Source organism: Sorex araneus, chromosome 3, assembly GCF_027595985.1.
Source record: "Sorex araneus isolate mSorAra2 chromosome 3, mSorAra2.pri, whole genome shotgun sequence".
Taxonomy (NCBI): domain Eukaryota; kingdom Metazoa; phylum Chordata; class Mammalia; order Eulipotyphla; family Soricidae; genus Sorex; species Sorex araneus.
The window spans coordinates 238,464,617-238,492,390 of NC_073304.1; the positions used below are offsets into that span (position 1 = coordinate 238,464,617).

Consider the following 27,774-nt stretch of genomic DNA (forward strand, 5'->3'; position numbering starts at 1 on the left):
CATGGGCAGGCCGTGAGCTGGCGGGGTCGGGTGAGGGCTGCAGGAGGCCAGCAGGGACCAGGCGTCTGTCCCCGCAGAGTCCCCTTGGGCATGCAGCCAGGGACGCCATTGGTGGGCAGCTGCTGTCCTACAGCGACGCCTGTGAGGCCCTGTCAGTGGTTGAGGTCACCCTGGGCTTCCTGAGTGCGGGCGGTGGTGACCCTGACATGCCCCTGAGCACGTATGTCCACGACGCACTGCGCATGAGGGACCAGACCCCACAGGTGCTGGAGGTGAGTTTACTGCCTGCTTCCTGCTCAGAGACCAGCAGGCAGGCGGAGCAGTGCGTGGGCACCCTTGGCAGGGGGGTGGGCACGGGACCCTGGCAGGTGGGGCAGGGCATGGGGACCCCTTGGCAGGTGGGGCGGGTCATGGGACCCCTGGCGCAGGGACCGCTCAGCATCCTGCTGCCCACAGGCCCTGGGCAGGTGCCAGCTCCGTCACGCAGTCGCCCTCTGGCAATTCCTGTCAGCTCACAGGTCGGAGCAGCTGCTGCGCCTGCGCAGGGTGAGAGGGGACCCCGATCCCGGCCCCGCACCCTGCTCCCGCTGACCCGTCCCCTCCCCTCTCCCTGCTTCCACTGACCCGTCCCCCTGACCTGCTCCCACTGCCCTGCTCCCGCTGACCCGTCCCCCTGCCCTGCTCCCACTGACCTGTCCGTGTCTCCCACCACCCGCTCTGGCTGGCCGTCCCCGCAGGAGCCCTTTGGGGACATCAGCCCCGAGTACAGGGAGGAGCTGAGCGCCGGGAACGCCAAGCTCCTCCAGGCCTTCCTGAACCGGGCCAGCCTGGACGCCTTCCTGCTGGAGCTGCACGACATGATTGTCCTCAAGCTGAAGACCCCCGAGTGGACGCCGAACTGGAGGTAAGTGGCGGGGGGCTCTGCCCGACATGAGGCCCCAGGCCACGCCCCTCCTGCCTCACCCGCCCCCAGCCCTTCCCTGTAGGCTCGCCCCCTCCGCCCCTACCAAAGAGGCCTGGAGGCTGCTGACCTCCGTGGAGGGGGCCCCGGCCTCCCCTTTCCAAGCTGCTTTCTCCCACGTGGACCCCGGCGTCTGCTCGTAAGCACGTCACGTGTCTCAGCCACACAGCTTTGCTGTTCATGGGGTGGCCTTTGGGGGTACTCAGTGCCCCCCTGGGGCGCAGCAGGCGGACTCTGGAAGCCCGAGTCCCCACTGACCCTCCTGCCTGTCCCTCCCCAGCCTGCGCGAGACCCTGGCGAGCTACCTGGACCCCCAGGAGAGCGAGGCGCTGCCCGAGCTGGACGCCCAGTTCCCCGAGGAGATCCCGCTGGCCAGCTGCGTGGCCGTGTGGAAGGCGGCCGCCCAGCTCAAATGGAACCGCCAGGCCAGATAGCCGTGTGGACGCGCTCCCCTCGGAGACCCCGTGCCACTGCCCCGCTGCCCTGCTGTGGGACGGCTCCTCCTCAGCAGGCCCTACAGTGCCTTCGGGGGCAGTGGCAGGCCCTGGCCCCGGCCCCTCCCGACTCTGCTGACCTCGGGCTCGGGCCCGTGGCCTGCCCCACTCGCCGCCCTCTGGGCACGGCCACACTGTGGCAGGAAGTGGTCCTGGGGGTCTCGCTGGGGGCGTCTGGTCACCACGTCTTCAGAGCTCGTCCTCCCTGTGGGACTCGGAGAGAGGACAGCTGGTGGCATTCGGGAAGAGGGACGCGCCAGGCCCTCGTGGCTCCTCTCCTTCAACTCCTCGTCCCCAGCAGCCTGGAGGCGGCCATCTGGCCCCGAGTGCCCGTCCTGGAGGGCCCCGCCTAGTGGGTCAGACCCCAGGGCCGAGCACCCCCACATTCTCCTCCAGGGTCACTGCCTGTGCCCACGAGAGGCACCCTGCCACTCTGACCTCCGCCGCTGTGCCGCCCCCAACTTGCCCTCCAAGCCAATACCTCAACCTGGGGTGCCGCTGGGCCTCGGGTGCTGCCTGCATCGGGCGGGGGGGGGGGTCAAGCCTTTCTTGAAGCCTTTTCTCGGGGTGGGAGGCCTCCGGTGAGGCCGCCTCGTTCCTGTCTGAATAAACTTGACTCTGCACTGCAGCAGCCTGTCCTGAGTCGGGAGGTGCTGGGGGCCAAGCTGGGCGTCACTGTCCACTGTCCACAGGACCCCGAGCCGGTCACACACAAACATGAATAACTGTGTCACAGATGCCTGTTCTCTGGGGACACCTCGGGGCCCCAGCGCAGCCGCGAGCCGGGAGGGCCCGGAGACTGTCTAAGGCCAGTGGCTCCCAGCAGGCCCTGGGGGCAGGAAGAGCCCACTGGGGCGGGGCACTGCAGCCCAGCCTGTGGCAGGGAACCCCGAAACCTGGTGGGGAGGTGGGGTGCAACTCCCCAGGGTGCAGTTCTGGCCCACCACGTGGTGCTGTCCTAGTTCCAGGCGCCACCCCCTCCCTGGCCTGTGGTGCCACCAGGAGGGTAGGGCTCCCTGAACGACTCCCCAGTGGGGGGGGGGGCTCGCAGCACGGGCCAGCTGAGACCCCAGCGGGAGGGGGGCCTTCCCCAGCTCCTCCCGAGAAGCATTTCCTGGGGACGCTGAGGGGCAGTGGCAGGCAGGCGTGTCCCCGCGGAGTGGGGCGGCAGGGAACCGCGGGCCCCCTTCCCACCTGACCTTCCAGCGCGTTCCCAGGTCCCCTCAGCCCCCAGCGCCGGCAAAGCCCCCCAGCTTGCAGGTCCCGGGCACGCTGCCCTCACGTGTCCCTTCTGGGATGGGGGGTCTCGGAGGACCTCGTGAGACGGGGACGCCCAGGGGTCCAACCTGGCTCCCCAGTGCAGACCCCTCCCAGCCCGCAGCTCCTGGCCGCCCCATGCTGGGCCCCGGGGGCTGCGGCCCAGGCGGAAGGGCGGGTCGCGCGGGAAGGGCCAGCGGGGCGGGCTCTGCCTCGCACGCGGAGACCCGGGTCCGATGCCCGCATCCCGCACGGGGGGAGCCCCGCCGGGGGTGGCCCAGAGCCGGAAACAAACAAGACGAAAGAGCCCCGGGGTCCATAGTCCCCGGCCAGACGCGGCCGGACCCGGGGCCGGCACGGCGCCTGCGCGAGCGCCGCCGCCAGGGACGCGGACCGTGCCGGAAGTGACGCGATCCGAGCCGGAAGTGACGCGCGTGCCGGAAGCGGCCCGGGGCGTCATGGCCGAGGCGGCGGAGCGGCCCCCGGAGGAGACGCTGTCGCGCTGGGCGCGGTAACGGGGGCGGCGTGCGGGGGCGGCGCGGGGCGGGGGTGGGCCCGCCGGGCCGCCCGCCTCACCGCCGCCCCCGCAGGGAGCAGGCCCGGCTGCGCGCGCGCGTGCTGCTCGCGGACACCGAGGCGTGGCAGCGGGCGCCCGGCTTCCCGGGGCTGCGGCGCGTCGGCGGCGTGGACGTGTCCTTCGCGGGGGACGGCGGCCAGCGCGCCTGCGCCTGCCTGGTGGTGCTCAGCTTCCCCGAGCTGGAGGTGACCGCGGGGCCCCCCGGCCGACAGCCCTGCCCCTCCCGGCGCCGCCCCCCGCGCCCCCCGGGGCTCCCGCCGCGCCCCCTGCCGTCCCCAGCGGCCCCGCCCCCCGTAACCCCCCCAGCTCCCGCCCTGCCCCCCTGCTGTCCCCAGCGGCCCCGCCCCCCGCGCACCCCCCTACCGCCCCGTCCCCTGCCGTCCCCAGCGGCCCCCGCTCCCGCCCCGCCCCCCTGCTGTTCCCAGCGGGCCTGGCCCCGCGCCCCCCCTCCCGCCCTGCCCCCTGCCGTCCCCAGTGGCCCCGCCCCCCGGGGCTTTCGCCCTGCCACCCTGCGGTCCCCAGCGGCCCCGCCCCCCGCGCCCCCCCCCCCGCCCTGCCCCCCTGCCGTCCCCAGCGGCCCCGACCCCGGCGCCGTGTCCGCCCGGTGACCGCCCCGGTGGTGGCAGGTGCTGTTCGAGGACCAGAGCGAGGTCAGCCTGACGGCGCCCTACGTGCCCGGCTTCCTGGGCTTCCGCGAGGCGCCCCTCCTGGCCCAGGCGGTGCAGCGGCTGCGGACTCGGGCGCCCCACCTCGTGCCCCAGGCAGGTCCCCGCCCCGCGGCCCCGCCCGCCCGGCCCCGCGCGCGGCCGCTGAGCCCTCCTCGGTGTCGCTTGCAGGTCCTCCTCGTGGACGGCAATGGGGTGCTCCACCACCGAGGTAGTGCCCTGGCCGCACCCCAGCCCCTCCGGCCAGCCCCGCCCTGCTCAGCCCTGGGCCCGGCCTGGCCATCCTCGGGCGCTGCCGGCTGGACTGGCCACGGCCAGGCACGCCCCGGCCTGAACTCGGCCCTGTCTCTGTGCCCTCCCAGTGTCCTGCTGTCCCGAGCAGGTGACAGGTGTGCTCCGTGGCCTGGGAAGCCCGCACACCGCAGGGAACTGCGCGGCCTCCGCCCGGGGCCAGAGTTCAGTGTCACGCGTGTCCTGGGCGCAGCTGTGGCAGGCCGGTCCTGCGCGGGTCCCGGTCACTGCGGTGTGGGCCATTCCGGCAGGAGGCCCGGCGTGTTGGGGTCTGAGACAGGGGCCTGGCAGTTCAGCAGGAGAGGGGACGGATGGGCCCAGAAAATCAGGGGGAAGACGCGGGTGGTGATCTGACACCTGTCAAGGGGGTGCATAGGGACACGCCCACCCGGACACGCCCATTGACGCCCCACCAGGACACGCCCACCGACGCCCCGCCCACACATACTCCCCTGCCTTCCGGTCCTGCTCAGGCCCGAGGCTTGAGTGTCCCCTGGGAGGGGAGGCCAGAGCCCTGCCCGCAGCTCAGGCCTGTCCACTTGTGCCCCAGTTGCTGCCTCTGCCCTGCAGGCTTCGGGGTGGCCTGCCACCTGGGCGTCCTCACTGACCTGCCCTGCGTCGGGGTGGCCAAGAAGCTCCTGCAGGTGGACGGGCTGGAGAACAATGCTGAGCACAGGGAGAAGGTGGGCGCGCCCTTGCGTGTCCCCCGCAGCCGCGGTGCCTGCAGCCCCTGGTCTGGCCGTGCGGGGACCCGTGACACCCGGCCCCGCTCTTCTCTCTGCAGCCCGGGGTCCCTGGGGCCCGGAAACGCAGCTTCTGACACCTCCTTTTCCAGATCAGACTCCTGCGGGCGCCTGGGGACTGCTTCCCCCTCTCCGGGGCCTCCGGGACGGTCCTGGGCATGGTGAGTGCCAGCAGCCGCTCCCACAGGCCCCACTCGCACACGCACAGGCTCGGCTCGCACACGCGCGCGTGTGTATGTGCTCACGCTCATACACGCTCATCCACTCACGCATTTGCGCACATGCTCACACACACTACACCCCCCACCCGTGCCCCCATCACTGGGGTGATGTCGCGCTGACCTGCGCCTGCAGAGCTCCTGCTCCCGCCCCCTCCCCTCCCTCTGCAGGCCCTGAGGACCCACGCGCGCAGCACCAAGCCCCTGTACGTGTCCGTGGGCCACCGGATCAGCCTGGAGGCAGCCGTGCGCCTGACGCTCAGCTGCTGCAGGTTCAAGAACCCAGAGCCCGTGCGCCAGGTGGGCCCCTGCGGGCAGCGGGCAAGCACGGCTGAGGCCACTCAGGAGCGGGCGGGTCCTAAAGCCCGGGGCCCTGGGCAGCGCCGAGGGGACAGCAGCTGGCCTGTCTCCCCAGTGCCGGGGGGCCAGGCTGCCGGGGCCCACCGCAGCCGCTGCTGTTGACTGGCCACCAGGGGGCGCTCCGGGGCCAGGAACGCTGCCGTGGGCGCCCTGGCGTCCTGGTCCCCACTGTAGGGCTGGCAGGGGTCTCCGGCAGCCCCTGCAGACCCTCGTGACTGTGACCAGAGCCCCTGCCTGCTGCCCGCCCCTGGGGCTCCCCGCTCTGCCCATTGCGGCAGAAGTTTCCAGACTCCTGGGCGGGAGGGGGCGTGCCCCACACCCCAAGGCCGGGGTCCGCACCACTCACGAGCGCCTCCCCCAGGCTGACATCCGCTCCCGGGAGCACCTCCGCCGGGCACTGGCGGGCCCCGCACACCCCCGCGGCAGGTGAGCACTGGGCAGGTGTCCTGGGGCCGGCGCCTCCTCCCGGCTCCAAGGCTGCTGACAGCCCCCAGGGCCTGTCCTGGGGCCCCTGGGCAGGGGCCGGGCCGGGCAGCTGCCCAGCTCCCCGAGTGGGGCAGGTGTGGCGGGGCTGACGGGCCCTGCCCTCTCCTTCACAGGAGCCCGCAGGCGCCGCCGCCACCGTCCTGTGCCCAGGGAGACGCGGAGGAGCCTGGGGGGTGAGAGCAGCCGCCCAGCAGCCTGCCACGCCCCTCCCCTGCTGCCGGAATACAGCCTCACTGCTGGCTCCGTGGCTTGGCTCCTGTGTTCCCGCGGCCCCCACGGCCGCCTGCCCGCACCCCGCGCTCGGGAGGGCAGCGCCGCCTCGTCCCGGCCAGGCCTTGGCCCGCCCGCACTGACCGCGCCTGCAGGGACAGGTGTCCCCCCCCCCATGGCAGCCCCTTGCTCGCCCAGTGCTTACAAGTGCTCGCAGGACTGCAGGAAGGACCCCCAGGCCCCCCCCCCCGCTCCTGCTGCTCCCCACAGCCCCCGGCCGCCATCTGTGACCCCGCTGCTGCCGGACCCCTGGGGCTGGGGCACAGGCAGGGCGCCCCGCTGCGTCCCCGCCCACAGGCCAGGGGCCCTGTCCCCGCGCAGGCCAGCCAGGAGCCCTTGCACGTGGCATCCAGGAGCTGCTGCTTGTGCCCTGGACGGGGGGGGGGGTCAGCTGCCCTCAGGACCACGGCCCCCGGCTCCTCCCAGCCGCCCCTTCCCTCAGGGACAGACCACCCTGCGGTCCTGCCTCTGTCCTCTCCCCCAGACGGGGCGCCCGGCTCTGAGGGGCGGGCCGAGGCGCTGAGTGGGCTACGGGCACAGGGTTGGGGTCCCCATCGCCCGCTCCCCCCGATGCACTTCCCAGCCCGGCCCATCTCGGCTCTGCAGAGCGCCGGGCTGAAGGCCTCCCCGCCCGCTGTCCCCACCCGAGTCTGAGCTGGGCCTCAGGCGAGGGTGGACGCGGCGTCGGGTACTTGCTGGGCCCGTGGCTCAGCCTTGACCCCCCACATACACACACGTGTTCACGACACGCAGATACGCACACATGGGTACACGCATACACAGATGCACACACACGAACAGTAGAGGCGGGCACGCACGCGCCTGCCCGTGTGGCCCTCGCAGTCCTCACTGTGTCCAGCCCGCGGGCTGCCCTTCCCGGGCTCCCGGCCGGCCCTGCAGGGCTGAGGGTTCCCTCCGCTGAGGCCGCCCCGGGTTTGGGTTTGAGGGGCCCACACCTGCCGGGTCTCGCTGAGCGGCACTGTGGGGTCACGGGCGTGGAGGGGCCCTCAAGGGCCACGGGTGCTCCTGGGGGGGGGCGGCGGGCGCCTCCAGGGTGGCCCCTCCCCCTGCCCAGCTCCGAGCACAGCGTCTGGCACGTCCCACAGCGCCGCCGTCCAGCCAGGAGTGGGCTGTGCCTCGGTGGCACGCGGGACCCCGCAGATGCCCTGGGACGCACTGTGGGACCCCTCACCCGCTTCCTGCCCGGCCCGTCCCCTGTGGGGAAGGGGGCACCGATGGTTGGGGGGCGGGGGGGCTGCCTGCCTCTGTCCCGACGCCCTGAAGGGAAGGCCGGTCAGCGGCCCGCAGGCGCCCTTTGGACCGAAGGATGCAGGGCGTGCCCGCGGGAGCCTACAGGGCCATGGGAGAGGAGCCGACACCAGCCATCACTGCGGGAGGCGGGGGTGGGGCTGCAGGAGCCCTGCGGCGTTGGCTGCTGCCGGCTTCTGGCCTCCCATCCGTCCCGCTGCCTCGACTCTTCCGCTTGGGGCCACGTCCAGCACCGGCTCTGCTCAGAGGTGGCCCCTGGGCGTGCGCTGCCATCTCCCGGGGCCCCTTGTTCTAATCACGCAGCAGGAGCACAGTCTCGGGATGAATTGCGGTGAGGCTTGTACGGAAAGGCCAGAATCCGGCCCTCCCGGGCTTCCCACAGGCGACATTGTTCCCGCGAGCACAGAGTCGGGAGCAACACGCGCTTCAGTGCGGGCTAACACGGCTGCTCCCGGCCACACCCTCACACACACGCCTGCACCCCGCTCACACACACACACCCTCACCCCCGCTCACACACAGACACCCTCACACCCGCTCATAAAGACACCCTCACCCCCGCTCACACACAGATACCCTCACACCGGCTCATACCCTCACCCCCGCTCACACATCCTCACCCCCACTCACACACACCCTAACCTCCACTCACACACAGACACCCTCACCCCTGCTCACACACCCTCACACCCGCACACACAGACACCTTCACCCCACTCACACACCCTAACCCCTGCTCACACACAGACACCCTCACCCCGCTCACACACACCCTCACACCTGCTCATACAGACACCCTCACCCCCGCTCACACACCCTCATTACCGCTTACACACCCTCACCCCCACTCACACACACCCTCACACACATCCTAACCTCCGCTGACACACACCCTCACACCCGCTCATACAGACATCCTCACCCCCGCTCACACATAGATACCCTCACACTGGCTCACACCCTCACCTCTGCTCATGCACAGACACCCTCACCCCCGCTCACACAGACACCCTCACCCCGCTAACACACCCTCACCCCCGCTTACACAGACACCTTCACCCCACTCACACACCCTCACCCCTGCTCACACACAGACACCCCTCACCCCCACTCACACACCCTCACACCTGCTCACACACAGACACCCTCACCCCTGCTCACACACACCCTAAAAACCCGCTCACGCACATATACCCTCACACCCGCTCACACACTAACACCCTCACTCCCGCTCACATACAGATACCCTCAACCCACTCACACACCCTCACCCCCGTTCACACACCCTCACCCCTGATCACACACAGACACTCTCACCCCCGCTCACACAGACACCCTCACACCCACTCACACACAATCTCACACCCACTCACATGGACACCCTCACTCCCGTTCACACACAGACACCCTCACCTGCTCACACACAGACACCCTCACACCCGCTCACACAGACACCCTCACCTCCACTCACAAACACCCTCACCCTGGCTCACACACCCCCTCATCCTCGCTAACACACATCATCCTCACCCCCGCTCACACACACCCTCACACCTGCTCACACACACTCTCTCACCCGCTCACACGCAGACACCCTCACCTCGCTCACACACAGACACCCTAACACCCACTCACACACACCCTCATCCCGCTCACACACAGACACCCTCACCTCCGCTCACACACCTTCATAGCCGCTCACGCACAGACACCCTCACCCCTGCTCATACACCCTCACACCCGCTCACACACAGACACCCTCACCCCTGCTCACACACCCTCACACGCGCTCACACACAGACACCCTCACACCCACTCACAGACATCCTCACACACTTGCTCACAGACATGCACTGTCACATCTGTTCAAACCCACTTGCACACCCACTCAGACACCATCACACACGCGCACACACTCATACCCACTCACAGACACCCTCACATACCTGCACACACACACCTTCACATCCGCTCACACACACCGTCACACCTGCTCACAGACACCCCCACACACCTGCTGACAGACATGCACCCTCACATCTGCTCACACCCACTCACACCCTCACACACCTGCTCACACACACCCGCTTACACACACCCAGTCATACCCGCCATACCCGTCTCATACCACTCGCATACTTGCTCCCACAGCCCTCACACACCCACAGACACCCTGACACCCCCCTCAAACACCTAGTGAGACTCACACACATCTGCTGACACATGTCACTTTTCTCTGATCCTCCACCCTAGCCTGCCACCATATCCCTGTGCCTGCTCGCCACCAAGGACCACCCGCTGTCCCCTCTGTAGTGTCCATCTGTCCCCCAGCCCCTTTCTATGCTGCCCATCTGTGTGTCCCCTCCAGCTCCTCTGGACGTCTGTCTGTTGGACCCACTGTCCCTCGTGTTGGGAGCTGGCGATGGTCGGTGCCTTTCCCTACTGACCCCACGCCCCGCACGGGGACAGGAGCCACCTACTGGGCCGGCCAGCCAGGAAGGCTCTGTGACGCCCCCGACCCCCTGGCCCCACTGCCTGAACTGCCGTTTCCTCATCCTGCCAAGGCTCCCAGACACCCTGGGGCCCCCACGTCCAGATCATTTGGGGGGACGCCCCCAGAGCTGCGGGATAGTCGCACTGCAGTGACCGCACAGTGCCCTCGAGGCGTGTCCAGGGACAGCGAGTGGTGGGCAGGCATGGTGGGCCACGAACACGGGGTGAAGGCGCTTCCGGGCGTAACAGGGCCTGTTTGGGCCCCAGGCGTGTGTCTGTGTCGCAGGGCTGTGGTGGGGCTGGGACAGTCCCCAGGCTGGGGAGGGGGAGGGGACATGTGGACGCCTGAGCCAGGGCTCGGCCTGCACCCATGGAGGGCAGAGCACCCGCCCAGCGCTATCCCCTGGTTCCAAGTGCCCTCCCCCGCCCCAGGCACCTCCCCCGCCCCAGGTCCCGTCCCCGCCCCAAGTGCCCTCCCCCGCCCCAGGTCCTGTCCCCGCGTCCAGACACCCCCCCCGCCCCCGCCCCAGGTCCTGTCCAGGTGCCCTCCCCCGCCCCAGGTCCTGCCCCTGCGTCCAGGCCACGCGCCCTATATTCTGCGGCTGTTGCGGCTGGGCGGACCCCTCCTCACTGGGCTCAGCCCGGGGCGGGGGGCGGGGGCGGGGCCTTGTCTCTGGTGCCAGCAGAGCGGTGTGAGCCGGCTCCATAATTAACCTGCCGTCCTGGTTTCTGGGCCGCGGGCGCCGGCGCGCAGGGGACCCAGCTGGCTCCTATCGAGGTCCCCGTGACAAATTACTTGGGCATCAACTGACTATCCAGGGAAATGTCAGCTGCGCCCGTCGTGCTGGCAGCGAGGGAGGGGACCTGGCTTCTCGGGGTGCACTGCAGCCGCTGAGGGGGTGGGCGGGAGGAAGGAGGCAGGTCCCAGGCTGGGACTGCAGGGCCTCAGGGGTGGGGGGATGCAGGGGTGTGGGGAGGCCAGGACCAGAACAGGAGTTTGGCACATGCAGGGGTCTGGGCAGCCGGGCTTGGGCCCTGCGGGAGGGACAGAGTAGGCTGGGCAGGGGCCGGAGCACAGCACAGCGGGGAGGGCGTTTGCCTTGCACACGGCGACCCGGGTTCGATTCCCAGCATCCCACACGATCCCCTGAGCACCACCAGGGGTGATTCCTGAGTGCAGAGCCAGGAGTGACCCAAAAAGAAAAGAAAAAAAAAACAGAGTAGGCTGGGCAGGGCTGGGCAGGGCAGGGCTGGGCTGGGGAGGGCTGGGCAGGGTAGAGCTGGGCAGGGCATTGCAGGGCTGGGCAGGGCTGGGCAGGGTAGGGCTGGGCAGGGCATTGCAGGGCTGGGGAGGGCTGGGCAGGACAGGGCTGGGCAGGACAGGGCAGGGCTGGGCTGGGCAGGGCAGGGCAGGGCAGGGCAGGACTGGGCAGGGCTGGGGAGGGCAGGGCAGGGCAGGGTTGGGCAGGGCTGGGCTGGGCAGGACAGGGCAGGGCTGGGGAGGGCAGGGCTGGGGAGGGCAGGGCAGGGCAGGGTTGGGCAGGGCTGGGCAGGACAGGGCAGGGCAGGGCAGGACTGGGCAGGGCTGGGGAGGGCAGGGCAGGGCAGGGTTGGGCAGGGCTGGGCAGGAGAGGGCAGGGCTGGGCAAGGCAGGGCAGGGCTGGGCAGGGCTGGACAGGACAGGGCAGGACTGGGCAGGGCTGCGCAGGGCTGGGCAGGGCTGGGCAGGGCTGGGCAGGGCTGGGCAGAGGCCCGCAGTGGACACGTGCCTTCGGGTCCACTCTCTGGCTGCCGGGAAAGCCCCAGCCGGCCAGGCCTGGCCCTGGAGCCCGGCCCGTGCTGAGTGGCAGCTGGCCCTCCCAGCCCCCGGCACGCGGGCCTCGCGCTGACTCATGACACGGACAGATGGCAGCTGGGGGCTGAGAGCAGCGCGTCCCCATCAGCCCGCGGAAGCAAAACAAACACGGGTGCCAGGGAGTGGGGGCGGAGTGGGCGCGTGTGTGCCCATGCGTGTGTGCATGCCGTGTGCCTGAGTGCCCAGTGCGTGCGCATGTGTGTATCCGGGCGCGAGTACATTCCCATGCATACCTGTGTCCCTGGTGGGCTTTTGTACACGTGTATCCCTGTGTGCATTAGTGCTCGTGTGCCTGTGCACGTATAGACTGCGTGTGCTGGGCACGTGTTGAGCAGGGGAGCACGGGGAGGTGCTCTGGGGCCTGCGCAGGACGGGCCGGGCAGCCATGTGTGACCCTTTTAGCCGCCCCCAGGGCCTGTGCCGCACCCCTGCCTTCCCAGCTCCGCAGCCAGCAGGCCTGCCCTGGGCGGGGGGCAGCCAGAGCAGGGGTCTCCCGGGCCTGCCCCCGCCAGCGCTGCAGGCTGCCCACGGTGAGCGTCCCGGACACGGGCCTCCTGCAAGCAGGTGGCGAGCACTGCGCCCCCCCCGCCCACCCCCGTTCCTCCCCCTCCCCGCCCAGCCCTGCCCCTCCCCCTCCCCCCAGCCCTGTCCCTCCCCCTCCCCAGCCATCTTTGTCCCTCACCCTCACCCCTCCCAAACTTACCCTGGTCCACTTACCCCTACCCCTACCTGCTCACTCCCTCCCAGTTTATTTCCTCCCCCTTGTTCCCTTCCCACTCACCCCTGCCTGCTCAACCCCCCTTCCGCTCCCCACTGCCTTTCTTGGGAATACGCGGTGGACCCCTGTTCGATTCTTCCTCCGTCCCTTTCCGAGAGCCCGGCAAACTACCGAAAGTCTCCTGCCCGCACGGCAGAGGCTGGCAAGCTCCCCGTGGCGTATCCAAGATGCCAGAAACAGTCACAACAAGTCTCACAATGGGGACATGACTGGCGCCCGCTGGAGCAAATCGATGAGCAAGGGGACGATAGTGACAGTGACGGGGCTGGTACGGAGAGGCTGGAGGGGAGCTGGCCCAGCAGGGGGCGCTGTGCAGACCCTTCTAGGCCACCCTGGTGGGAGTTTGCGTGTGACCCCTGCTCCCAGCCCTTCCCAGCGAGCGCCCCAGCGTGTGCATTCAGGGAGCAGCTGTGGGTGCCAGGGCCCCGGGGCCAGCAGCTGGGGGAGCCTTGGCCGTGCCGCCTGCTGCGCTTTGCAGGGAGGCGGCGGGCAGATGGGTGCCAGTGAGCTGTGGGTGTGGGGGCCGGGCCCCGTGCGTCCACCCCGGGGGCCTGGGAGTCCCTGAGGGGCGGCAGGTCAGGGCACGACATCCTGGCAGCTGGCCGGTGCTGGGTGCCCTCCCCGAGCAGACGCCCCTGCCAGGCCCGGGGGGGGGCTGGGCTCCCGCGGGGACACTGTCCTTGGGCCTGGCCGCAGGCCGGTCACCTCCAGGCCTCCGCCCTCGGGGAACCCAGCGCAGCACCTGGGCAGCAGTGACCGGCAGGACACAGGGCCCCGGGGCATGTCTGCGGGGGGCTGCCCCCCCCTGCCGTGTCTCAGCCGCGGCTCCTCAGCCATCACCGGTGCCCACCACGGTTTCTTCCTGCTCAGGTGCCAGGCTCTGCCCGCAGAGCCCCAGGAGGACACGGGCCGGGCTGGGCACCCTGAGAGCTGGAACCGGCTTCCCCAGGGCGCGAGAGGCCGAGGGGGCAGATTCCCCTGGGCACTGGGTGGCACCAGGCCGTGGAGTCCGTCCCACACCGGGGGGCAGTGTGAGGCCCAGGGACAGCACGCAGGCTCAAGGGACGGACCGTCCTGCGCGGCCCTTCCTGCTGCCTGCACCGGGGGCCGTGGGGGCCCCGCCTGGGGGCCAGAAGCGGTAACCTACCCCGTCTGCTCCTGGCTTGGACTGCGCTGACCCAGGCTGGGCTGGGGCCCAGAGGTGCGTGTGTGGAGGACTCAGCGGGGGGCGCAGTCAGAGACTCTGGGCTCCGAGAGTGCGGAGGGGACGTCCTAGGTCAGGCCGGGAGATGTACAGGCACTGGAGGCCTGCCTGGAGGAGGTGTCACAAGACAAGAGAGGGAGATTTTGAGACCAAGGTCCCAAGTCCTGCACTAGGGCTGCTCCAAGCCAGCAGAGGGACCCCCCGGGCAGCAGAGGGACCCCCGGGCAGCAGAGGGACCCCGGGCAGCAGAGGGACCCCCGGGCAGCAGAGGGACCCCGGGCAGCAGAGGGGACCCTGAGCAGCAGAGGGACCCCGGGCAGCAGAGGGGCCCCCGGGTAGCAGAGGGACCCTCGGGTAGCAGAGGGACCCTCGGGTAGCAGAGGGACCCCCCGGGCAGCAGAGGGACCCCCCGGGCAGCAGAGGGACCCCCGGGCAGCAGAGGGACCCCCCGGGCAGCAGAGGGACCCCCGGGCAGCAGAGGGACCCCCTGGGCAGCAGAGGGACCCCCGGGCAGCAGAGGGACCCCCGGGCAGCAGAGGGACCCTCGGGTCAGGCTCACTTCTCAGGGCCCAGTGGATGGGGCCACGTGAGGGGGTCCCGCGTTCCCCAGCAGAGGCGCCAGAGAGCAGCTGGGGGTGTGGGTGCCCAGCCCCGGCCCACGAGGGCTCCGCGGGCTCCAGACGTGGGGGTCAGGGGCCCCGACGTGGGGGTGTCTCCGCACGCCCGGCCCTCGGGGCCTCTCGGCTGACCCTGGGCTCTGGGGCCGGTCCCTGCTGCCCCCCCCCCGCTGGCCTCCTTCTCCACCCTGCACCCTCCCTAGAAATGAAGTCATCTAGAAAAATAATCAAAAAATAGAAAGGCAGAAAAAAGCCAGAAAAATGGGATTTTTCCCTGCAAACATTTGGTGCGACGCTTCCCACGCGCATGAGTGTCTGCAGTCTGCTCCCGCCGGGCCTTGTGAGTGGGGGCGCCTGGTCCGGGTGGGTCCACACTGAGCCCCCTGGGGCGCCGACCCGGAGAGGAGGGGTTGGCCGTCCGTGGCCCGCTGCCTCCTGCTCCCTCCCGCCGCCGCCGGGCTGTGCTGTTGGTTTATGACTTAGACTCACTGCCGAGTGCTCTCCCCAAAGCACCCCAGCACCGGGTCGGGCTGTCAGGCCTGCAGGGAGCCCAGCCCTGCCCCAGGCCCCCTGCTCCCCTCACGGCCTCCGTGAGGGTTTGGGGTCTGTGATGGGGAGGACCCTGCCAGGGGTGCTGGGGTCCCGGGCACAGGAGGGTCTGGGGGACACTCCGGGACGGAGTCAGTGCACGGTGAGGGGCACGGGGGCGGGCAGGGACCCTTGGGGCGACAGCCCATGGCACCGGCTGAGGGAGGTGGCCACTTGCGGCCCGTCTTGGGGTGTGCCTGTCCTGCCCCATCTCGCTTCCTGCCCTCCGTGAGGGTCCCCGTGAGCCTGGGCACCCCTGGGCTCCTCTCCTGCCTCCACTTCCCACCCGACCCACCTCTAGGCAGAGCCTGGAGTGACCCGGCCCTGGAAGCCCTGTGCCAACCGTTTGCCTGCTGAGTGCCCAGCGCCCCGTCCCCCTTGGGAGCCTGGGCCAGGGGTGGGGGCCGCCCTCCTCCCTGCCCCTCTGCAGGCTCAGGGTGCCCTGGCTGGCATCGCGAGTGATGGTCACGTGCTGCTGGCACACAGGGCCGCAATGAGCTGTCCCCTGGCAGGGTACGGCAGGGCGGCCCTCTCCCTGCTCCTGGCTCTCCCTGCCACCCGTGCCAGGGCCACAGATGCCCGTGGCGGTGGGGGTGCGGGCAGAACAGATGTCCCCCCCGGGCCTCGGGGGCTGTGCCAGAGGGCAGAGCTGGCCAGCCCGCTGCTGACACAGCCCTGGCACCTGCACGGAGGGGGCGGGGCGGGAGGACAGGCCAGGTGGCCGCGGGCACCGTGTCTGCCCGTGGCGTTGGCAGCACAGGTCACCCGGCCAGCACCTGGCTTCCTGCAGGGAGCGGCTGGGGCCAGGTCCCGCCCACAGCCCTCCCGCGGGTCCGGGTCCCCCAGGACGCGCCCTCCCTGGAGCCCTGCCGTGCTGCCCGCCAGCCGCGCCGCCAGCCGCAGAACAGGTGTGGTCTGAGCCCTGCAGGCCTGAGTGGACACGGCCTCCGGGGCAGGGTCCACGCCACTGGGCCCCGCCCCGCCGGGGGCAGGAGCCGGAGGAAGCCCCGCCCCCAGCCCCGCCCCCGCCGGAAGTACGGGCCAACTCTCGCGAGAGCCGATGGCCACGCCCCTCGCGCTCCGCCAATCGCCGCGCCCGCGTTGCCGCGGGGACGCCGCGGCGTCGGGCTCCGTGGGGCCCCGGGGTCCGCGCCCGCGTGCCGCCGAGGCCGGTGGGGAGGGGGCGCCCGCTGCGGGCCCGGGACAGCCGCGGGGCGGGCGCCGCCCGGCCGGGGAGTCGGCTTCGAAATGAGTCAGAGCGCAGTCGTGCGAGCAGCGTGCCCGCTGCGGGCAGGGGTCCCTGGGCCCACCCGCAGCCCCCGCGTCGTGTCTCGGGCCCCGGTGCGCGCAGGGAAAGGAAAGGCGACCCGGGCCCGGGCGCCCGGACCCCCCAGCCCCGCCGCGGCCCGCCGGGCCCTGCCCACACCCCGTCCGCGGGGGCCTTGGCCGGGAGGTGTCCGGTGACGGGCGGCGCCTTCCGGGCGCGTCTCCGCTCTGGCCAGCAGCTCCCTGGGGATCCCGGGCCCGGCTGGCCGCGCAGAGGACAGCGCTGGGCATTTCCTGCACCGCGGGGCGGGGCCGGCGGGGCTGCGGGGAGCGCGGGCACTTCGGGGTCCGGCTCTAAACAAGAGTCTGGCGTTCTGCCCCCTCGCGTGCTGGCACTTGGCAGGAAGCTGCCCTGGTTCCTGCTTCCCGCATCTGCGCCCACATTCTGTGATTCTTAGACAACCAGACTCCGAAGAGCAGCGCCGAGAGCCAAGAACATCGGGGCCAGCAGGGGCTTCTGGGGAACGCACGCAGCCCCCGCCGCCACCGGCTGGGAGGGACGCGGATGCTGGCAGAGGCGCAGGGGGGCGCGGCGGGGGAGGAGCAGGCCACTGCCTGGACGGGACCCAGAAGCCCAGGCAGAGCTGCACTTGCTGGACCTGAGACTGCGCTGGCGGGCAGGGAGGGAGCCCCGGGGCTGGCCCAGGGTCCCCGGCTGAGCAGGACTCGTTTCCGGAAGCTAGAGAAGGTCGGGGGCCGGCACAGAAGCAGCCAGCCCCCAAGAGCAGAAATCAGGGGCTCTGCAGCCCAGGGGTCCAGCCCAGGAGGAAGGACCACGTGGCCCTCAGGGATGGGGGGCCACAGGCGCCCCCGCCGAGCAGCGTTCCACAGGCCCAGGAGGCAGGCCAGAGGCTCCGCGTCGGCTGTCCGCCCGGGGCCCAGCTGACCTGCTGACCTGTGCGCAGGAGCTCAGATGACACAGCAGATGTGGCACTTGCTGACCACGGTCCTGAGCATCCTTCACACACTCGTCAGTCAAGGACCAAAGTCACGGCGGCCGGGACGCGAGAGCACCCTCCAATGAGCTATTTTTGAAAGGGACAGACGCCTGCTGCCCCAGGGGCCCGACGCGGCAGACACCGGGAGCTCTGGGCCTGGGGCCGCGCAGGGGTCTCTGCAGGCTGCCCTGACCTTGCCTGTCGGCCTGCTCTCGGCTGGGTCGGGCCGACTGGGGCTCCCCTCGGAGCCAATTTTCTGCACAGTGGAAATGTTCCCTCTGGGCCACTTCTGCCTGGCCCCGCCTTGGCCCGGGCTGAGAGCAGAGAGCCAGCAGGGACAGGCAGCAGTCTGTCCTGTCCTCCCCCCAGTCACGCCTGGACCTGAGCCTCCAGAGGGGACCCCGGGCCTGAGCCTGCTGGAGCTGGCTCCCCGGGATGTCTGTCCTGGACGAACAGACGAGTGAATGAGTGAATGCACGGTGGATGGATCAGCGAGTGGAGGGATGGATACGTAACGCTTGGGAGGATGGATGGCTGAGTGGGTGTGTGGGTGGATGTGCGTGGGTGGAGATGTGATGGACACAAGGATGATTGAGGGGGTGGGTGGTGGGTGGGTGAGTATGGAATGGTGGAGTGGGTGGATGGGTGGGGGATTCTTTCACTTTGACTTTGGGCCACACCAGCAGTGCTCAGGGGACGCTCCTGGCTCTGCTCTCAGAAGTCACTCCTGGTGGTGTTCGGGCGACTGGAGGGGATGATGGGGGTCAAACCTGGGTCAGCCACGTGCAAGGTGAACGCCTTCCCTGGTGCGTGGCTCTAGTCCCTGGTGGGCTTCCTAGGACGTGGCTCTTTCTCCTTTACCACCGGCCCCCTGCCCCCCTCCAGCCTTCCCGGGCCTCCCCCCAGGCTGTCCTTCTGTAAGGGCAGTGGGTGGGCTCAGTGCTCAGACACAGGGACCCCAGGACCTATGTGTGCCCTGACCTCGATGGAGGCCGAGATGCTTCTAGGGGGGCCGGCTTCAGATTCAGCTCCGGCATGGGAGCAGGGGTGAAAGGTCAGGAGTGTGGCCTGGAGATGTGAGGGAGGACTCGGGGCCCCTGGGCAGGAGGGCAGGGGCCGGGCCCCCCCACGTCACAGTGACCGGTGCTGGTGACCGTGGCTTGCTCCCCTGGACACTGGGGTCTCGACATGTCCCCTCCCCTGCAGACCTGCGTTTGTGCCAAGCAGGGCCCAGGATTCAGTGGGGTGGAGACCCTGTCACTGGCTGATGCAGGGGTGGCACTGGGCAGTCGGTGCCCCCCCCCCCGGGCAAGCTGGACGGGCACCTAAGGCAACTGTGCCTGAGGCCAGGAGGACAGACCCAGCTGTTCTGGGGGCTCAGGTAGCCGCTGGCCCCCCGGGGGAGGCCGGCCGTGCTCCAGGCAGGAGCCTCCCAGCAACACCCTGGTCTGGGGCTGGAGTGACAGCACGGCGGGAGGTGCTGCCCCCGGCTCCATCCCAGCCCCCACCGTTCCCCAAGTCCTGCCAGGAGTGACCCCCGACTGCAGAGACAGGACAGGCCGGAGCCCAGGGTGGCCCCCAAACAAAAAGAAAAACAAACCGAAAGCTCCAGGTTCTAATGCCGCAGCTCAGACCCACAGCCCTTCCAGAGTGTTCTGGAACCTTCAGGACAGCCCCCGCCCAGAGAGCTGAGTGTCCCCAAGGGGCAGCTGGGAGCACGGGGCACCCCAAGGCCTCCCTCCCTGGGCCTGCAGCCGAGCGTGTCCCTGCCAGGCAGGCCGAGGGCAGGGCAGCTCCGGACACGCGGCCCCTCGGCCCGTTTCTGGGGCTCCCCTCCCCTGACAACAGGCCCAGCTCTGCCGCTCGCACCCCTGGAGGGAAGGTCCCCCCAAGGACCCGGGCAGACGGGCTGGGCATGGCAGGCCCTCGGGCCCCGCTGGCCCCTCACGGCCGAGGACAGTTCAAGGCTGCCTGCCCTGGGGCGTCAGCACCCCACCTCGACTCTGCCCGGCTGTGGGAACCAGGCCAGGCGCCCCCACGCCTGAAGCCACGGGCCCTGACTGTCTCCCCGCGGGCTGGGGGCTGGGGGCCGGCGGCCACTGCTGAGTGCAGGCATGTGGGGAAGCCCCGGGCAAGGCCCACACTGGGCAGCTCCCGCCCCCGACCGCTGCCCAGGCCCAGGCCACTCCCGCCCCCTCCTGACTGTGTGCCACGCACAGGACACAGGCTCCACAAGTGCAGTGAAGTCGCACGGGCAGGTGGGGCGGGCACAGGTGCCCTCTCAGGGCCAGCGAGCCCCCGGGCCAGCACGTCCGGGGCCACTCACCAGGCAGGCCACCGGGGTCACTCCTGGGGCGGGTGGCTGGATGCTGGGGACCCTTCCCGAGGGGTCACCCCTGTCCTGTGACCGAGGCTGGCCCGACTCGTCCCGGGTGCAGGACAGACCCGGAGCAGGGAGGCGGCTGGCCAGCTAGCGTGGGCACAGCCGGCCCGGCAGGGGTCCAGCGGGAACAAGCAAGAGGTGTGTGGGGGCAGGGGTGGGGCCTCGTCATGTCTCAGGGCCCCGGCCCCGGCCCGGAGCCAGCAGGCGGGGGGCGGCGCTGCATCAGCCGTAGGGAGTCACCCAGAGCCACGTCTTTCTTCACTCTTTACTGTGTAAAAATAAACTCAACAATTCATGTCGTTTCAGCAAGAAAATGAGGAGAAAGAAGAAAGCCAGTCCCGTGGGGCGTCTCCGGTGTCGCTGCTGCCCAGCGGCGGGTCCGGCGGTGCTGACCCACCGGGCAGCCGGCAGGTGGCAGGTCATATGAAAAATGTACAGCTTTGGTCAGCGGATCATGAAAAAGTAAGATACACCGATTCTCTCTATGGTACAGTATGTACACGGGACACCCCCGGCCGCGGCGACCGCGAGGGACGTGGGTTTTGGCAAGTGAGACAGATTGGGACGTGAGTGTCGGGCTGTGCGCCCCAGGGCTCGGCCGCGCCCTCCTGCTCCCCGCCCAGAGGAGCCGCGAGACCCTCACACCAGCCTCGCCCCCCGCGGGTGGCCTATCTGACCGGGGCTGGTGACGCGCGACCTTCGCAGTCTTAGAAAACTAAGTGGGGGTGTAGAAAAGGAAGGATCGGCGTACAAAACGCTCCTCTCCTCGAACCCACGCTCAGGCCTGTGTTTTGGCGGGGCTGAAAGTGTCTGGGGCGGGGGTAGAGGCGGAATTAATTTGTAGGTTTGTCCTTTTCTCTCATAAAAATACTCTTGTTTGGTAATAAACTTTTTTCTTCTACAGTAAGAGAAATAATACTGTATTATCAAAAGCAGGAAGGCTTCGATTCCAGGGACTGGCCCCGCGGTGGGCACGGGGCGGCGGCGGGGCCGCCTGTGAGGAATGGCTTTACCTGAGAAAGGGCGGGCTAAGCGGGCCGGGCCCAGCCAGAGGAAGGGCCGCGGCCACGACGGAGATTAGATTTGTGGCTGTGGCATCGGCCGTGCCTGGGCCGGCGAGTGCCAAGTGTTACACAGTGAGGGTGTCAGGGGCCGGGCGCTGCTGCCCCGCACCCTGGGCGCGGCCGGAGAGGCTGGGGGAGGTGGGTATCGGGTGCTCTGCCGCCCTGGGTCGGGCAGAGAATGGCTTGTGGTCCCGGGCGGACGGGGGTCCGCCGGCGCGGGGGGCTTCCGGGAGAGCACCGAGCGGGGGCGCCCTCCCGCGGCAGCTCCCTCGGACATGGCTGAAGGGGGCAAACTCTCGCCCGTCGCGGGGCTGTTTCGGCTCCTTCGCAACCTCCACACTGAAAGTGATGTCGCGGCGTGTCGGGCAGTGGGTAGTGGGCAGTGGGCAGTGGGCAGGGACGGGCCCGGGCGACCGCCGTCACTGCGACACGGAGGGGCAGGAACGAGGGGTACTCGGCACACAACACAGAACCGGAGGGGTCCATGCAGGTGGGGCACAGTGACCGGGGACGGCCATCCCGGGGACATGCAAACAAGGGGGTCCCTGCCGGCCCGAAGGCTCCGGCAGAGCATGGCGGTCTGGGAGAGAACCGGGGGCCGGGTGGGGCCCGCGCAGACACCCGCGGGGACACCAGCACAGACAGACGCACAGACCACAGATCACAGATGCACGAGCTTCCGGCAACATGGAGACAGGTGCCCCCAGACGGCGCAGCACCTGCGGGTGCCAGAGACGCGCCAGCCTCTCTGCTAACGAGGCTCCTGGTGACGGGCCAGAGTGCCCTAGAAGCCTGCAACGACCCCTGGGTGGTGCAACCAAGCAGGCAGCAGCACACGCACGCACACACATGCAGACACGCACACACGCACACACATGCACATGCACGCACACACGCACGCACACATGTAGACACACATGCACGCGCATACACACACATGCACATGCAATCGTAGGCACACACGAACACACACACATGCACGCACACAATCGTAGGCACACACACGAACACACACATATGCATGCACACACGAATAGACACGTGCACACACATTCACACGGACAGGCACGCACACACATGCATGCACACACACTCATACACACACGCTTACTGTCCTTCTCCTGGGCTGGCGGGATGGGCACAGCTGTACGCTGGGACGGGATCTGGGCTCTGGACACCATGTCTCCAGGCCGCTGCTCTGCCTGTGCCCACCTGACCCCCAAAGCCGTGAGGAATGACCATCAGGCCCAGGCCCAGGGGCTCCGTCCACACAGTCCCTCTGGTTCCTCATGGCCACGGAAGCAGAGCTGTGGGCAGCAGCCAGGAGGGAGGGACACAGCCCCGTCTTGGCGGGTCGGGCAGTGGGAGGCTGGGCGCCAGCAGGGTCCTGGGTGGGCTCTGCGGCACCCTGAGGCCGGGGTCTGGACGCCGGTCTTCAGAGCGGGTGCTTTGAAGAGGGTCTCCCCAAGGCCCCCAGGAGGACGGAAGGAAATGCCTCGCTCCAGAGGAGAACCCTCCCCCCAACTGCTGCTCACATGCGGACTTGCACACGCACAAATACACACGCATGCACACAAGCACACACATGTGCACACATGCAAATGCACATGCACGCAAACACACGTAAGCACGCACACAGACACACGTGCACACACGCACTTGCACCTTCTCACCCGCTTCCCAGGGCTCCCAGTCGCAGCTGCTGGCGTTAGCCGGGATCACACATGCCTGAGGCGGGGCCGAGGGCAGGCGGGAGGCAGGCCTGCCTAGCGTGCAGGGGGACGCCAGGCGGGGGACAAGAAACTGGACGGATGGTCATCACCGCACAAGCAGGGCTGGGTGGGGGCTAGCCGGGCTCAGTTGACCTGGCGACAGGCCTCGAATGTCCACTTGGTGGCCCCGCCGTAGATCTCGATCTGGCTCTCGGCCCAGGCGATGACGTTGCCGGGCGGGGCCTTGGTGCTGCAGGTGGCCAGGTTGTACACCTCCCCGGGGCTCAGCTTGCGGTCCCAGATGTTGAAGTGGGCCAGCTCGCCCACAAACGCCTGGGTGGCATCAAACCCACCGCCCAGCGTGTCCTGCAGAGAGCGAAGGAGGGTGGGGGTGGGGCCGGGGACCCTCCTCCTTGCCGGCTTCTCAGCAAGCACCGGGGAGCCCAGGCGTGGGCCGCCCCTCCGGGCCCTCCCCGCAGACCCCTCGCGGCTCACCTGCTCCTGGCCCAGCACCAGCACGCCCTGGGGCTTGATGGGGTGGTAGGGGGCCAGGTTCTCGCCGCTGCCGCCCTGCGTGCCGTCCTGGTAGGCCTCCCACACCCCGTCCCGCGTGGTCCAGCTCACGCAGATGTGGTGCCACTTGCCGTCATTGATCACGAAGGGCAGCTTGGCCACCTGGGGGAGGGAGCAGTGGGCACGCTCCAGGGTCCCCGCCGGCCCCCGCCCCTGTGACCAGCCTGCGGCCGGCCAGCAGTGGGAGCAGCACAGCCTCCGGCCTCCCTCCCCGGGGCTCGGAAAACGGGCTGGACCCTGCCGGGACGGCATCTGAGAGCCGGGGGCCACGGGGGCAGCGAGGGACAGCTCGGCAAGGCCACCTCCCCAGGGCCCTGGACCCTGGCCCTTCTCCCCTAGAGGGCGGCACGCAGGCGGGAGCCGGGCGGGGCGAGGCTGCGGGGGAGGGGCGGTGTGCAGGGGCGCTGGCCAGCAGCCCCAGGGGTGGGGGGCAGCGCTGGCCGCTACCTTGTCGTTGATGAGGATCTCCATGGGGTTGTTGCCCCACTCGATGAGCACCAGCTCGTTGGCCTGGCCGGGCACGGCGTAGGAGAAGGGGGTGCCCACGCCCGGGGCCGCGCTGGAGCGCAGCCACATGCAGACGCTGAAGGCGTACATCTCGGGCAGGCTCTTCCGCACCTTGGCGTACATGTAGTTGGTGCGCAGCGGGAAGGTGAGCTGGAACCGGTCCCCGGGCCGCGTGTCCTTCTGACCTGGGGAGGGCAGGGCACGGTCCCCGTGGCGTCCTGCTGCTCACGAGGCCGGGGCCAGACGGGAGCGCTGACCCAAGGCCGGGCCCACTCCTCTCCCGGGAGAGGCCTCGTCCCCGGGGCACCCCGAGGCTCAGCAGCCCCCTCTGGCAGCCCCCCGGCCGCCCGAGGGCCGGTCACTGAGCAGCCCAGGGGACTGCGGCTCTTCCCAGCGCCCCACCCCTCGGCTCCCCACACCCCGTCTGCCCACTGGGCCCGGCAGAGCCAGCGCAGGCGCCATGGGGACATGGCCCCCAGGAGGGCTGCTCCGGGGGGCACCTCCCTGGGTGCTGGGCACAGACCTGGGCCTCATGTCCTCCCCCCACAGCCACCATCCCCCACCGGCTGCCCGAGTCCACCCCACACTTCCTCAGCCTCCCACACACTGGCGTGGTGGCCTGGGCCGGCCACAGTGGGCACCGACACCAGCGGGCAGTTGCCAGTCCCCCGGGCCAAGAGCCGTTTCTAGAAGGCGTTCTGCAGCGCCAGCACCCTCCTACTCCTGAGAATCTGGGAACAGGGCAGGGGGCCCTCAGAGACCCAGCCCCCCCTTCTCCGACCTGGCCTGGGGAGTGGGTCAAGGCGGGCCCCTGGGGTGGGGGCTTCTCATCCCAGCCCCACTCCTCCTTCCCTCCCCCCTCCGCTCCCTGGCAGGGCTCAGAGCTGTCTTTCAGTTACATAAGGCGCCTTAAGATGGCACTGTGCGTCCCGACCCGCACCACCGGCGGGCGGGGCGGGTCACGTGGCGCCGCTCTCCGCCCGGAGACCCCTCCCCCCTTTTACAACCGTGTTTGATTTCCCCCGACTTCCAGGCTCCGCAGCCTTTGCTCATCCACGCGCCCCGAGAGGAGCGCGCGGGCCGGGAGCAAAACGCGGGCAAGACGCGCGGACCGCGCGCTCAGGAGCCGGGTCCGGGCGGGGAGCGCCCGGGCCGAGGAGCTGGAGGGACACCTGCTCCGGTCAGCCGGAGCCCGCCCCCCGCCCCTGCGCGCCAGGCGCAAAGTTACTGCACAGACGCCACTCGGCCAAGCCCCTGGGTGGGGGGGAGCGCGCGGGGCCGGGCTACCCGTCCCCACTCCGCCGCTGCCCGGCCGCCCCGGGGAGCCCCAGCGGCCCCGGGCCGCCGCCCGGGTACCTTTCTCCAGCTCGCTGATGCGCTGGTGGAGCGAGGTCAGCGCGCTCTCGATCTTGACCCTCTCCTCCGTGTCGTTCCTGGCGCCCCCCTTGCCCTCCTCCAGGCTGTTCACCCGGGAGAGCACCTGCCTCTCCAGGTCATCGATCTTGCTCTGCAGCAGATCCTTGAGGCTGTTGGTCTGGCTGGAGGAATTGAGCCGGCTGTACTGCTGCGGGGCGCAAGGGCGGGGAAACCAGACCGTTACGCGCCCGGCGGGCCCGGCGCGCGGCGAGGGGTGCGGGGTGGGGGCGCCGGGGCGGGCGCGCGGGGAGAGGGCGGGCGGCGGGGCGCGGGGGCCGGGGCGGGGGCGCCGCGGCGCGCGCGGACCTCCAGGTTCTCCAGGCGGGTTTTGAGCGACTGCAAAGTTTGCCCGAGTTGGCTGAGCGTCTCGGCGGCCGGCGTCCGGGACAGGTCGCCCATGGTGTTCTTGCCCGAGGCCGCGGGCTTGCGGCCGGCGCCCGTGTCCAGCGTGCTCTGGCTCTCGCAGCGGCCCAGCTTGGTGGTCAGCTCGCGGATGGTCTCCTTCTGGCTCAGGATGGTCTCCTTCTGCTGCAGCACGGTCTCGCGGAGCTGCAGCACGTTGGTCCGGAGCTCGTCGGCGCCGCCGGCGGCCACGGACGCGGAGCACATGTCGGCGTCCACGGGCACCGAGGTGCAGATGAAGCGCGTCGGCCCGAAATCCTGGGCCGCGCTGCCCAGGAGGCAGAGGGCGAGCAGCGCACAGGTGCGCGCGGCACGGCCGGCCGGCATGGCTGCGGCGCGGGGCGCGGGGCGCGGGGCGCGGGGCGCGGGGCGCGGGGCGCGGGCTCGGGGCGCGGGCGCGGGCACGGAGCGGGCTGCCCGGCGCTGCCCGCACGCCGCCGTCCGGCCCCCACTGCCGCCTGCGCTGCGGAGCGCGCGCCTTTTATGCCCGCGGGAGGGGCCCGAGCGCCGCCGACGTCAGCGGGGGAGGAATCCCGCTTTAATTGTGGGCCGCGCGGCTCGCCGGGGGTCGTGCGGCCGCGGCGGGAGGGACGGCGCCCGCCCCCGCCCCCGCCGCCCGCGCGCCCCCGCGCCGCGCCGCCCCCGCGCCGCTTCCCCGAAAGCGCTCGCCGCCCGGCGCGGGAGGGGCTCCCGCCGCGCCCCGCCGCCCGCCTGACGCCCCCCCGCCCCTGGCTCCCGCCGACTCTACGGCCTGGACACCCGGGGGCCCCGGCCGCCCCGGCACTCGAGGCCGCGAGGGGTCCCGAGGGCTCGACCCCCCCCCACTCCTCGCCGGGCGGGGAGCGCGCGGGACCCGGGCTCGCGCCCCCTCCCCCAAGCCCAAGCGGGGCTCGCGGCTCCCCGCCCCTTCGCGCTCCGTGTGGTTGAAGCGGCCCCGGCGCCCCCGCCCGGAGACCGCCCCGCGCACCCCCTTCCCGCTCTCCCGCCCCACCCCCGCTGCGGGCCTTGGGGACCGGGCAGAATCCCCCGGGACGGCTCCGGGCGGGCGGAGCGACTTCTCGGAAAGCGCCCGGGAGGACGAGCCTTCCGGACCGGAGCCGGCATGGGGCGCCGCGGGCCGGGGGCCGGGGAACACGAGGGACTCCCCGGGGGTCCCACGCGGCCGCCTCTGCCCGATTCGGCGTGTCCCCGCGTGTCCCCGCTCGTGTGCCTGCGCGCCAGCGCGTCTGGCCGCCGAGGGCCCACCTGCGTGGGGGGGCGTTCTGGAACCGCGCGGTTCCCGCCGAGGGGTATCCAGACCCCGGGAACGAGGGCCCACTTGGGGGAGGGGTGGGCACGAGGGGGCTCGGAGTGGGTGGGGTCCAGGTGTGGGGGAAGGGAACCCAGTTGGGGGAGTCCAGATGGGAATGTGGGTCCCGGCGTGGGGGTTCCTGGGGCGGGAGGGGTCCAGGCGTGGGGGAAAGGAATCCGGGGTGGGGGCTCGGGGATGGAGACGTCCAGGCGTGAGTGAGGGTCCCAGCGTGGGGGCTTGGGGGCGGGCTCCGGGCCAACCGGATGTGGGGGCGGGGTCCACACCCAGAGGGGCCCCCGCCGTGCGGGTCTCGGATGTTCTTTCGCTCGCGGCGCGCCCGCCCCCCGCGCCCCGCTTTGCGCCTTATTCCTGGGTGGCGGCGTGGGGCTCGGCGCGGGGAATCCGGTTCCGGCCCGGCCCGGGCTGCGCGCCAGGCCCGTGGGCACCGCACGGTCAGGCCCGGCGCGTCCGGGGGGCGGCGCGGGGTTCCCGGCGCCCGCGCCAGACGGCGGCTTCCCCAGCCTCCCGCGGCCGCCCCCGCGCGCAGGGACCCGCCGGGACGCGCCCCCAGCCCCTGCGCCACAGACGCCCCCTCCCAGAGGACAGGGTGAGATGGGGTGAGGACGAGGGTCCCCGGGCAGGGGCGCGACGCCGCGGTGGCCCGCGTTTGCGGGACACTCTTGGCCCCGGCCGGCCGGGGGCGCGCTGCGGCGACTCTGTCCTGTCCCTGCCCGCCTGGCGGTCGGGGGACAGCTGGTCCGGCTTGCCGGGCCGCCTTTCGCCGTATTCAAGGGGCTACCCTGACTGCGCTCCCCAGAGGGCACCTCCCAGCTGCCCGGCCTGGAGGTGGGGGTGGGGGTTCCCTACATGGCACCCCAGGTCTTTCCCGGGGCCTGAGCCCAGGGCTGGGTGGCGGCGCGGGTCTTAGGTGCTCCTGCTGGGAGGCCTCCCGGGCTGGGGAGCCGCTGGCCTCTCCCGTTCTGCCTCCCGTTACTTTGTGCCTAATGCCGTTGATTTAATTGTAAGTCTGTATAAT

The 27,774-nt window shown here is 70.6% G+C and overlaps 3 protein-coding genes across 6 annotated transcripts in view; 2 read left to right on the plus strand and 1 right to left on the minus strand.

The window, feature by feature from the left end:
* The window catches only part of RNF213 (ring finger protein 213), a 50,551-nt gene extending 47,926 nt beyond the window's left edge, over positions 1-2,625 (plus strand). The window contains exons 64-67 of the mRNA XM_055132299.1: positions 78-272; positions 457-546; positions 738-904; positions 1,242-2,625. Of these exons, the coding sequence (XP_054988274.1) occupies positions 78-272; positions 457-546; positions 738-904; positions 1,242-1,395 (606 nt within the window). The 3' untranslated portion in view covers positions 1,396-2,625. The remainder of the gene's footprint in view (positions 1-77; positions 273-456; positions 547-737; positions 905-1,241) is intronic.
* A 263-nt stretch (positions 2,626-2,888) lies between these two features.
* ENDOV (endonuclease V) lies at positions 2,889-6,495 on the plus strand. 4 transcript variants are annotated; one of them, XM_055131835.1, is made up of 9 exons: positions 2,934-3,223; positions 3,303-3,474; positions 3,916-4,050; positions 4,126-4,165; positions 4,816-4,928; positions 5,081-5,149; positions 5,378-5,506; positions 5,928-5,992; positions 6,166-6,357. In XM_055131835.1, exons 1-9 carry the CDS (start codon positions 2,949-2,951, stop codon positions 6,227-6,229), a joined length of 1,062 nt encoding a protein of 353 aa, XP_054987810.1. In that variant the 5' UTR covers positions 2,934-2,948; the 3' UTR covers positions 6,230-6,357. The 4 variants fall into 4 exon arrangements, with proteins under 4 accessions (XP_054987811.1, XP_054987810.1, XP_054987809.1 ...); XM_055131834.1 differs by lacking the exon at positions 5,928-5,992 and having other exon boundaries at positions 6,166-6,495; XM_055131837.1 differs by lacking the exons at positions 5,928-5,992; positions 6,166-6,357 and having other exon boundaries at positions 4,796-4,928; positions 5,030-5,149; positions 5,378-5,507.
* Positions 6,496-20,020: 13,525 nt separating this feature from the next.
* NPTX1 (neuronal pentraxin 1) lies at positions 20,021-25,813 on the minus strand. Its single transcript, XM_055131986.1, has 5 exons — positions 25,352-25,813; positions 24,986-25,193; positions 23,570-23,814; positions 23,045-23,224; positions 20,021-22,915 (listed from the first exon to the last, which is right to left on the minus strand). The coding sequence occupies exons 1-5, from the start codon at positions 25,772-25,774 to the stop codon at positions 22,694-22,696; spliced, it is 1,278 nt and encodes a 425-aa protein (XP_054987961.1). The 5' UTR covers positions 25,775-25,813; the 3' UTR covers positions 20,021-22,693.
* Between the last annotated feature and the right edge of the window lie 1,961 nt (positions 25,814-27,774).